General features: G+C 36.2%; 1 protein-coding gene across 10 annotated transcripts in view; it reads left to right on the top strand.

Moving 5' to 3' along the window:
- MITF (melanocyte inducing transcription factor) overlaps positions 1-12,607 on the top strand; it is a 221,504-nt gene that overhangs the window by 132,631 nt on the left and 76,266 nt on the right. For 8 of the 10 annotated variants that reach the window (XM_030917320.1, XM_010382480.2, XM_030917575.1 and 5 more), the window contains one exon: positions 6,440-6,689. In XM_030917320.1, the coding sequence (XP_030773180.1) occupies positions 6,440-6,689 (250 nt within the window). The remainder of the gene's footprint in view (positions 1-6,439; positions 6,690-12,607) is intronic. The other 2 variants (XM_030917354.1, XM_030917423.1) reach the window with 1 other exon arrangement.

Below are 12,607 nucleotides of genomic sequence, written 5' to 3' on the forward strand. Positions count from 1 at the left end.
TTGAGGTCTCAGTGTTAGAAAGAAAACACTTCCGATTTTAACTTATATATGATTGGTGGTTCTTAATTTTTAGAATGCTTTTCTCCCTGTGTACTGTGAAATGTGCAAAGCTCTGGAGATAGGAGCATTGTCCAGTTAGGACACCATGATATCCTACATGTCTAGCAGCACCTGGCCTTTAGAAAGCATTCGCATGGGGCATGCAGGCTGTGTTTTGTAAGCCTTTGTATTTTAGCTATGCTGGAGACCTGGAGTATTTATTATCTAAGCTGCTCATGTTACCCCCGAAAAGGTGGAATCTTGGCAGATCTTGATTTCTTTTTCTTGATGACTAAAACCCAAGTTAGGTGTTGACAGAAGTCCAGAAGACCTCAGTGTGAAGCCAAACTCTGATATCTGGTACTTTCACATTTACATGGGTTACACTCCCAGCTATTTTAAGTACAAGGGATGATATAGTTTCTTATTAGTATTTTCTTCCACCGTACATGGTGAAAAAGTCATCCTGAATCACTTTGGAAGGAATGGGAAGTTTGAGATAACAGAAGTACCAGTCACTCTGAAATGTTAGACACCCAGACAACCATTTACAAAAAATATAGCCATTTACCAACTCTGATTTGTGCAGTTGCTGGCACTTTCAGTTGATTGTTAAGAATTTCTTTTTGCTGGTGGAACAGACTGGATGGGGGCAGTTCTTGTAGATTCAACCTATCAGTTCCTTTCATTTATGATGAAGTGGTTGTGCTGTACCCATAAAGGGCCGTTGGAAGTTTCTCGATAGATATTTTTGTTTGGTCTCATAGCCTATTTGGCAGGAGTAAGTGGTCTTTCTCCTTCTATCCCATCCAACATGTTGCATTCAGTATCAGGACTCTTCAGACCTCTGGGAAGGCTGATTGGAGGTGAGAAATGGAATGCAAATTTTCTCAGACAAAGAAGAAAGTATTCTGGTCTAAGAATTAGAGATTTGGGTTCATGTTCCAGCTCTCCTACTATGCAGACAAATGATCCTGGGTATTTTACTATTAGTTTCCAAACATTGGAATCAGTCAAGTGTCAGAATTCGGCTGCAGAATTTTTGTAGACCTATTGATTCCTGGGACTTACCTAAACGAATCAGAATTTCCAGGAATGAGGCTGGGCATTTTTATTTGAGACAAAGTTCTCAGCTAATTTTGTTTTTTTCAGCTAACCGTTTGCATTTTGAAACCCCTGTAGCTTAACCCATCCATGACCTAGGTTTCTCCTTTGCACAGGAGGTTAATACTATTGAACCTTCCTGTGTCTCCACTGTGTATGTGAATATCAACCACCGTGCTTCCTGGACATAAATAAATTGCAAACGATTACTAGGGTTTGAGCTCTATCAGTGCAAACGAATACTAGGCTTTGAGCTCTATCAACCAAATGACTATAATGAAGATTATTTTTTACTGAAGAAAAATGCTACAATTCCTACTTTATGGCTCATGAGAGATTTGCAGAATAAATTTTCTCTCTCCATCCCTGCAAAAGTTTTTTGAGTTCTCTCATTTAAATGGATATTGCCTAAACTTTACAAGACATAAATTCTGTGGTCCAAACTTGCACATAGGCATATAACAAGTAGATTCCTTGTATCCAAAAGAAGAAGCATGTTCGTGGTTTAATACTATTATTTTTACCACTGATTTTTGAACCGTGTTCCAATTTATTGGACCGTGTTTCAGTCATTGTGCTAAGCTTTTTATATCTATTAAAAATTTTAATCCTCACCACAGTGCTGAGAGGCAGATGTATTGCGAAGTGCAGAGATAGACTAACTGGGCCACAGTCAAAGGTTACTGCACAGCAGAGCTGGACTCTGCCTGAGGAGTGGAAGAAAGGAAATGCAAGGAAAAGTATAACATTCCTTTAGCGTCTCTAGGTTTCTACTGATGACCAGAGAACTGCCTTAGAGGACTGTGATATTGAGACCAAAGACCAGTCCCTTTGAGACAGTAAAAGAACACTGGCATCACTGTCAAAGGTGAGGGGTGGGTAGACAGATGTTTGGATGCTGGAGCATTGAATTTAATGGAATTTCTGATATTGTTAGGTGGCTGACGAAGACAGTAGAATAAACTATTGGGATTTAGGAATATGTCAGATAGTTCAAAGCCCATGTCCAAAATACCTATACCATCATAGAGAAGAGGGAGGCTCTGAAGGTTAAGAATGTAAATTCCGCCATAGAGGTAGGAACTCAGGTCACATTTAGTGGCCATCTGTTTTCTGTATACCTCCAGCCACTGTGCTGAGCACTTTAATTTAGTGAACATTAACTGACCCAATCCCTGCAGCACGTTAAAATGCTGGGTTTTGGAAAAGCCCAGAGGGGTCAAGTGGCTCATTAAAGGTCATGCAGCTCAGCAGTGACTGAGCTAGCACTTGAGTCCAATCGGTGGCCCTCCTCCTTGAGCCATTGCTGACAAATTCCCGGTTCTCAGCAGAGTTGTGTGCCTGGCTTCAGCGATGCCGGTACACGCCAGTTAAGTCATTTGTCCCTCTGCCCATCGGCTTTCAAAGGGTGCTTTCTGATGGTGAGATGCCCACCTTCCCACGTGGAACTCGATCAGAGTTCTGTAATCTAGGTAATTGACTTAATTTTAAGGCATCTCAGAAGAATTATGTGACTGTGGCTTTAAACTCTATGAGATTAGAAACCAGGTATTCCCAGCACCTGGCAATAACTATTTGTTGAATAAATGACCTTTACATAATCTGATTAAAAGGAATCAGACTCATGGAATTAGGATTATCTAGCAAAGATTCAGCTTCATGGCCTGGGATGAGTTCAGTTAGCTTTTTGAAATACATTTGGACATCTCTCCTTGTGTATCATTAGTAGCTTCAGCATCATGTCCTCGTTTTAAAAAATAAGCATTGTTGCCATTCGTAATGTTCTCACATAAACCTCGATTTGGAGCTTAAGACATTATGCTCACTTGTCCTGCTAACATTGTGACATGCAGATATCTTCATTTTTGTCTAGAAGGTGATAATTGCAGATTCAGTTACTTCTAAGAGAAAGGGATGTTTAGAAGATTGAGAGCAAAGCTGAGAATCTGGGAGTCATCTTTAACAATGTGGAAATATCCCGCAGGGAGTGTGTGCCATGAGGCAACTCTAATGCTTCCTTTGCACTTTTGATTTTTTGGGGGGAAGATTTATTAAAACACTGTCAATTAACTGAGCTGTGCTATATTTATATAAATACAAAAATATATTTGCTATATTTTTTAGCGGGGTTTCTTTTTACTTATGCTGGTCTACTTCATACATATGTATTTTTTTCAGACAGGATATTTCAGAAAATGCTTTAAATGATATTGTTGTCGACTTTCACGTATGAAGACTTAGTGCGGTTGATAACTAGAAATTTTAATTTAAGATGTCTTAAGAATGCTTTACTGTTAATTGAAAGGATTTCTTCCCTCAGTATCACAGCCAATGACTCGTCTTGAGCAGCTAATTAGTGCGATTATTCCACAGCTGCATTTGCTACAGCACAAAGGTTTGCTTCTGTTTTTATCAAAAGGATCAGTCTCTCTGGGAATGTTTTAACCTGACAGGCTTTGAATAGTAAGGCCGCTTATTTATTTATTTATTTATTTTAAAATAACTGTTCCCCCCCGCTTCCCTCCGCCATCCGCCATGCCCCTCATCACAGCTCTCCTTCTTTTCTTGGCTCAGGAAGGTGCATTTGAGCTTTGAATACATACTCTAAAGTGAGAAAATACAGTTTTAAAATGCTCTTTTAGTAGAGCTGTATCAAGTGAATAGATTATTTTAAGTGAGTTAGAATAACGGCCAGGTGCCCTTAATATGTGGATGAGTGCATGATATTAAATAATAAGCAAGGTATTAACATTGTTCAATTTGTATGTGTCTGTAGAAAATGTAGGAAAACATGAAGGAAAGAGGGTTTGTGTTTTCTGGAATGCTGAGCACTTCCAAGTTTGCCAATATACTGGATACAGTCACCACTTTCCCATCGTATTGTCAAAATGTTGTCTATGTTGGATTCTGTCTCCTTTCTTCTAGCCAAATGGTGATTTCGATCACTCAAGTCCTTTCTTCATGTTCTTAAATTAGTGTCTAGAGGCATATATTCTGCCACTGAAAAAATACTATGACTTCTTTATAGTTGAGGGGAGTAAAATGATAGAAAGATAAATTTACCTGTAATTCTATTCTCACCCTGGCAACTATGATTATCTTTGTACATTCCCTACTAATCATTTTGCATTCTTGTGTACATGCATATACCATACTTATTTTAAATTAGAATGTAAATATACTTTTGAATCCTACTTTTCAATTCCCTCTTGTTACCTACATGTCCCACTTTGTTCTGTAGTTGCACAATTAAAAAAATAGGTAATATTTTATTGACTTCATGTATGATAATGTATTTAACCATTCTCATATTGTGGGACAAATTTTTGATTATTCACGTATTTTGCAATTTGTAAACAGTCTTGTAATATCAATTTTTGCACATTTAAGTTATTTACTTAGGAAAATTGTCCATCACATTTCTGAATGAAATTGCATGAACAATTTTTAGCTTTTTGATAACGTTGTTAAGCTGTTTTAATATATACCAGCAATGGTGTAGAGTAACATTATTCTTACGCTTTTTCTTGTCATGGACAGTTTATTTTAAAAATTTAAAAAAATTAAAAAAATAAGAACTTTGGATCTTACCTTAAATGCTATTTTGTATCTGGCTTTTCTAAGTTCATTATATTGTGTAGTTTTATTCAAATCAGTAAATATATTTTTACACTAGTTTTAATGGTTGCATCATGTTACGTTATGATTTTCTGACAATATACTGAACCAATTTCCTGTTGTGAAAATAAGCGAACTGTTAAATTGTTATTGTGTAGTTTTTCTGGGATAGCGTGAGGGTAAAACCAACACTTCTTCATCCCCTAGCATGTTTTGTTACCTTCAGAGCCTGAAGGTTCCTGCCTTTAAGGAGTTCATTAGGATGGTCAATGATATTTAAGGCTTTATTTTGCCTTTTATTAGAAGGTAAAAGATAATACTGGAGTTTATGCTTAAAGAAGGAAGTTCAAAGTACAAATACTTACCTTGAAGCATGACTTTCTCAAGAGTGAATATTTTCTCAAATGTTCCTTTTCTTCTGTCCCAGATGCCAAGGTTTTGAACTGTTGACCTAAACACAGACATTAATATACACATGTGTGTGTATATATATGTATATATGTATATGTTAATATATATGTGTGTGTGTATATATATATATAGAGAGAGAGGTAAACAATGAAACATTTTCTAGCTATAATAATAGTGACAGCAAACATTTGTTGAGCCAGTACTACATGGTACTCATTGTACTAGGGGATTTATGTGCCTTGTTTTATTTAATCCCCCAAAATTCCTAGGAAGTAGGGCTTTAAAATATACACGATGCAATAGAAATTTTAAAAGAACACCTCCCACCTTTATAAATGGTAAGTGGGTAAAAAAAACTCCTGTTTTCTTTCTTTTCCAGATACTAAGGCAGAGAGAGGTTTAATAACTTGATGTCATAAAACTGGCAAGATAAGTTATCAAAAACCATATTTAGGAAAATTAGGAAGCCTTTTCTTTTTGATTTGTGAGTAGGGTTTCAGAATTTTAAACCATTTTGGGTAGAGTATGTGCCAAAACCATTAGAAGTAGTCCTCATGGGGAACACACGGAGAGCGCATAGTAACATAGTAGAGGGCATGCCAAGGTGAATCAGAAGAAAAGACGGCACAAAGAAAACCAGACAGAGAAGTATTGGTTTGTCAGACCAGCTCGTCTTCTGCCCCTTTGCCGAAAGACTGAGGTCGAGTTCAGTGTTAACTTTCTGGCCCAAACGCTTCCTTCATTAATTATTTTTACTTATTGTATCTTAGAAAAGTTTCCTCTTGGCAAAACTCACCTTTTCTTTAATCAATTTTTGTTAGTAAACATTTTAGGCATCTTCAAAGAACTTAGATAACATGTAGGAGTAGTTATTTGGTTAGATTCAGTTGTACAAAAAAGCAAATCAAGCAATTTATTTTTAAATGTGAAAATTTGGGTGCCATTAAGATGCTTTGCTTCTTGGCAGTGCATATGGCGGCGCTATATTTGGTGGTGATGAGTAGTGTGCAGCATAAAATAAAAAAAAAAAGATAAGCCGCCTGATAAAAATGCCTAGATGCAATCAAGCTGACTTATTTTAATTCAACTACTAATGACTTAAATCCTGTCACCTCTTGATTTTCAATTATGTGGAGTACCATTCTGTGACTTGATTATATTTGCACAGACTCATTTTATAGTTTGATGCAATTTAGGATACCCCAAAGTGCAAACGAAGGGTCTCATTAGGAAACTAAATGTTGTATGCCTTTTGGTTTTCCCACAGCAGTTCCGCGGAGCATCCTGGGGCCTCCAAGCCTCCGATAAGCTCCTCCAGTATGACATCACGCATCTTGCTACGCCAGCAACTCATGCGTGAGCAGATGCAGGAGCAGGAGCGCAGGGAGCAGCAGCAGAAGCTGCAGGCGGCCCAATTCATGCAACAGAGAGTGCCCGTGAGTCAGACACCAGCCATAAACGTCAGTGTGCCCACCACCCTTCCCTCTGCCACCCAGGTGCCGATGGAAGTCCTTAAGGTACGTTGAGTGTCGCTCTCGTTCGTTGGACCAAACTCTTCCATTTTCCATTTGCTAGGTATTTTGTTTATCTGAGTGTGTATTTCGTTAGACTGATCCATCAGAATTATACTTGAAAACTCCAACTCCCTTAATTCCTACATGGCTTTATATTTTAAAAGAAGGTTGCAAATACATTGTAACTGTAATGGTACAATTCAATAAATGGTGGGAGTCAATGTTCCATGAGAAACTGCAAGTGGGAATACCTGTTTGTCGTAATGACATCTTTCTTTGGGAAAGTTTCAAAACAAGAGTTATCTGAGATGGGCCTCTTCTAATAACTTGTGTATCTTAAATATTTTTTTCTTAAATGCCTTCCATAGCCACTCTTTAATTTTCTTTTTATTTAGTATGTAATATTGGTTGTAGAATTTAACTCTTTTAGAAAGCTCTTCACATACAAGATTGAAGAAGAGCTTTCTGCGCTTTAATAACCAGACTGCATAATCCTTTTACTGCAGTGAGTTGTCTGCTTTGGGTCTCTTTGATTTCTTGCTAGAGTAGAAACTGCAGGAGCTTGTTAGCATCATTCGATTAGGGACATATAGCTTCCTAATTACTAAGGAAAATTGTAACAAGTCTAAGAATAGAATTCCATCTCACACATGTGTCTTCCACATCACATAGGGAGATATTCCTTGTTTAAGAATAAACATTTCAGTTCTTAAATATGACTGATTCAAGGAAAGTTAAAAGGAAAGTAGGAGAACTTCCTTATTTTTAATTTATTTTATTTTATTTTATTACCTGCTCACCTAATTCTGGAAAGTCTCAAGTGTTACTGTTCATTAAACAATGTGAACTTTACAGACCGGTGATTCGTTATTGGTTTTTGGATTCATTCATGTGCACAGAAAAAAAAGTCTCCCATTATTTAAAGTTTACTATTAAAGTAAATAGAGAGATGATGTGTTATAATTAGGAATCAATCCGTGAACCTTACCAGGAAGTAGGAAAGAGATTGTTTAAAAAACAAATCAAGAGTCAATTATTTTTTATTTGCAAAGACTTAAACTGTAGTGATGAAATAATGGAACTCAGATGAAGAAACCAACTGAAATTGGGTTAGGGAAAAAAGATCCGAATAGTTTAACATAAAGTTTTACTCTAATGTGATTGTTTGAAATTCTGGATATTGCCACAGTTAATGGATTTTTTACTCTTTTTTTTTTTTTTTTTTTACCCCTCAGTTAACTCAAGGTTTTCCCTCTGGAATAGATGATGCATTGAATCTTTCTGTTCTGCTTGGGTGAAAATTGATGTGATCACTATTTAAGCTTTTATAGATTTAAGAATTATTTAAGATTTAAGTTGTTATCTCATGCCTGCAGGAGTGACATTTATTGTGTATACCTTAGGTTATTTAAAATTGTATGAATTAAATAGTAACAAAATATGGAGAAATATGTCTATTTTATACATCATAATAGTTTACCTTTTTAATCTGAAGGGCAAATTTTAGAAGAGTTGACATGGATTTGGGCTAGTAGTGGTTTATATCCAACTGAAGGTAGTGTTTGATACTATGTTAAAGAATATTTATTAAAATCAGTATTCCTGTTAAGGCAGCTACAACTGATAGAGAGGAAATTACCCAAATGAAACTGTGTTGAAACATCATTTCCAGATTATCTTAAAAATGAGCATAGTTTCTAAATGTTTTTGTCATTGTAAATATATTATTTTTGAAAATGATTAAAATTAAAACCTACATTAAGTTGTTTGAATAACATACCAATATTTTTATATGTTGCTGTGTCCTGGTGACACTGGATTGATACAGCCCCTAACTTATGTACGCCAGAAAAATGTCCAAAGTGAAAGCACAAATAAATTGTTACAACTGGATGACATACTCTAACTAAAAATAAGAATTAGGTAAATTTCTCTTTTATACTGGATATAGTTCATGTCTACTTAACTTCTGCTTTTTTATACTTCAGTTATAAAAACTAGTAAACTATGTCATATAAATAAAAATAAAGAATTATTGCCATAGCTATATGATTAGGTTTGATAGCTATTTAGACAAATTTTAGTATTCTTAAATGAAGAAACAAATAAGAATACATGATTTCATTAAGACAATATTTTAAGAAAATCAACATTTTTAAAGAGAATATCATATAAGTGATTGCTTCAGATACTTAAAGACTTAGGACTTCATAAAAATAGTTGGCTTATTTTCAAAATTTTGTGTATAAAAGTATTACGAAACATTACAGAAAGGTAACTAAGAGAAAGGTGTTTTTTTCTTTTTTATAGTTTTTTAAATCATAAGCATAGTTTTATGAAGTAAGTGATTAATAGTAAAACAGTTAATATGCTTCATCTTGGACCATTTATTTCTCCATGAATATGTATTTCCAAAGAATGGTAATATCAAGTATACTAATTGAGTGTATTATGATACAAATCATACTGAATAAATATTTTCTCATAGTATACCCTGAGTAAATATATTTAATTTTTAAAGGTTTAAATTGCTAAAACAGAACGTGCCTGCTTCTCAGTGGAGGTAGATGTATACAATTAGTCACACTTGCATGCACTAGAGAATCTGGTTAAATCTCTCCATCTCCCAAGTTGTTTGTAAGAACCTGAGAGAAAAAAGGTCATAGTTTAGTTTTCATACACACACCAAGATAAGTTACCCACATTCTACTATCTGGATGAATGACTGATATCGAAAAGCTAAAGCAGTGTTTTCAGGTTAGTCCCTTTCTTTGGCAGAGTTAAATTTAAAATATGAAGCTTTATAAAGCATGTTTAAAAATTATTGACATCTGGTAAACTTAGGACTAGTCAGATTTTGGGTTAGAGGTCAAAAATCTGCATCACTCATTCCTCAACATATGGTTATTGTGCAGTGAGTAAGTTCATGAATTTCTGTAGGATTAGCCTCTAGTTTCTATATTGATTTAATAATATATGAATTTTCCTTCATATTGATTTTCATTTGGGGGACATGGAATCATGAGTCTTATTGTTGTAGATTTACATAGTAAAGATATTCTCCAAGTTTTTTAAGAACAACCTTACCCAACTGGGTATTGTAATTTAAGGATGCTCTTTTACCATAAATTAACCAACACCTGGAGTGCATAATGCATTTTTTTTTTTTGTAATGGTGAACACACCCTGTAATTTGAATTGTGAATTAACAAAAAGTCTTCAAGAACCATTAATGGAATCAGTTTCTTCCACAAGTGAGTTTTGCTGGCATGCAAGTCATACACACCTGAAGTTTGAAATTTGATGTAGCTTTTTTCAAACAAAAACAGAGTAACAGGGGACAGACCTACAGATGAATTCAGCCTTACAGCTAAAGCATCACGGTACAAACCACCAAGTTAATCATTTGCGTAGTCACCCACTATCTGTTTTCATGGTTTTGTCTCTCTGACTTTGATGAATTATAAAAGCACTGGTCGCTCTTATCCTGGACTGAGAAGTTCATCAGAATTTCTTCCCCTACTACCTTCCCAACATGGGCTCTGACGGTTGAAAGCTTGAAAACATAGTTTACAGTTTGAAAATGTTTCTCTGTTCAGAAATCTGAAGGGAGTTGCCAAGGATTCCTCACTACCTCTCTCTTTCCCTCCCTTCCTTTCACCTTGAAATTTGCAATTTTGAAGGCAAAGTCAAAGTCTTCTCTGGAACGGATTGTCCATTGAATTTTTCTGTTCTGCTTAAGAGAAAGGTTACATGAATTTTAAAAAGAAAAGATTCTTTTATTACTTTTGGGCATTTCTTAAGTACTTTGAAGGAATTTATTTTTAAATTTTTCCTTTTCTCCAAATCATCTCAAGATTTGCACAAATTGCTCTGTAATTAGTGATGATGCTTGCTGTTTGTCAAATACAGAAACACTTTTTCTGGGACCCTCTACATTGTAAACTAAATTCACGTGGGCGTTTATTTGGTGGTTATCTCATCAAAGTTTCCTCTCATTTGGATTGAGATTCTAGCGAGGTGGGCTGGAAGTCCTGCTCCTTGTCACCCTCTTCCAACAACTGACACTCCGTATTTCAATAGTGAGGGGAAGGGTTAATGATTGAACTACTGGTCTTTCGCTGTAAATTATGAAATCTGCATGGAGTAGAATTTTCAAGGTGTAATTTATTTTTTAGGTATAACACAGAAACATAAAAATATCTGTGGAGTTGGTGGATTGGTGGGCTACACATTGGCAGAAGGGACTTCTCCCACAAACTACCCTTATATTTTGTTTCTGATTTATTTAGCCAGGAATACAGACCCTAAATAGCATCATGGTGGCTGCAAGAAGCCAGAACAGATGTGGTGTGTCTCGGATCAACTTGCCTTGGTCCCCTCAGTTAGGGGATCTGTTGCTAGAGGTGTTACTCTCATAAGATGAAGACCTACTATGTCTGAGATTTCTTCTAATAGCATAGTCCAGTCACACATGGACCAGCATATACTTATATCCCCGGTAGTGTGACTTACACAAACAACCTGTCAGCCTTGATTTCAGGGATCGTTTATAAACATTAGTGTCCTTTTGTTTTTGCATCAATGTTGGTGTCTGCAAGGATACATCCTCATTCAGGGGGAGGAAGGGACTCAGATTTCAGGTCAACAAACAGCTCTTCGTCCTCCCAGAAACTTCATTTCCCTTCAGAATCTGAATCATTCAGTGTCACACATAAGGTAATTTTCTCTCTCTTTAAAACTCATGTTATTGATTTTTTTTAATTGCAGACAATACTTGTTAACTTTTAACAGATTTAAACAATGCAGCAGAATAATTCAATATGAATCTTACCCTGCCTACCACTGCCTCCCTTCTATAATGTTCCCTGGAAGGAACTACTGTTAACAGTTTAGGGTACAGCCTTCCTATTATTTTCTGTTTTCTAACCCTACCATCAGTTGCCTTGTATAGAAGCAAGGTCTGAAGAAATATATTAGGCAGTTTTTATCAGGTAGACATAAACCCTTTAGTTTTCTTTGTTCATGTTTTAAAATGGAGCAAAAGAAATATAATTTATTTTCCTTCTGGGCTGTCTCTATCTTTGAGAATCCTGCTTCAAGGTCCACTCTTCCCTAGGTGCAGTGAGGACTTCTCACCCTGTGTCTTGAGAGCAGTTTAATTGGTTCAGTATGTAAGTATGTACCAGCTTGCACGGCACTGAGTGGCAGCCCCTTTGCTTCCCAGGCTGCTTTATGAACACTTGCAGGTGAGGATTTAGTGATCTCAGGGCTGGCACAAGAAAGTGCTCCATAGAGTTGTCTTATTTGGTAAAGTCAAACTTAACACAGGCTCAGTAGTGCAAGAATTACAATAAGTGCGAGAATCACATTAAGTGCTTGTGGATTAATGTTGGACTTGGTTTTTCTGTCCGTACTGCTTTTAGTAGCTAGTAATGAAATGCTGGCTGAAGAAAGTCCTCTGCTTAAATTTTTAGGTTTTATCTACTTAAAAGAGCAGATCCATGAGACCAACTATCTGAAACAAAATATTCTGCCTTTACACAACTAAGCCTATGAATTAATCCCAGTTTCTGGAAGCACTGGAACTTCAGCTCTAATTACATGTTTATTGGGCAGTATTGGCACAAAATGGAAATGATTTCTGCCTTTATGACCACAAGGGCATTTTCACGTAACTGAGGGGTACAACAGAATCCAGGTTTTGTACAGCAGAATCTGGGTTTGATTTCATCAGGTTGTGGATAGGGTCTGATGTACCTGGTGGACACTTGACTAGTAGCTAGTAATGAAATGCTGGCTGACATGCAGCATGGCACTCTCTCTTTAAGTAGGAGAATCTTTGCCATCTTCTCCATGAGCCCCTTTGCAGTCACTGAATTCATCCTGTGTGTTTCCATGAGAAGAGACACCTGTTAGGC

Source organism: Rhinopithecus roxellana, chromosome 1 (assembly GCF_007565055.1).
Source record: "Rhinopithecus roxellana isolate Shanxi Qingling chromosome 1, ASM756505v1, whole genome shotgun sequence".
NCBI classification, from domain to species: Eukaryota; Metazoa; Chordata; class Mammalia; order Primates; family Cercopithecidae; genus Rhinopithecus; species Rhinopithecus roxellana.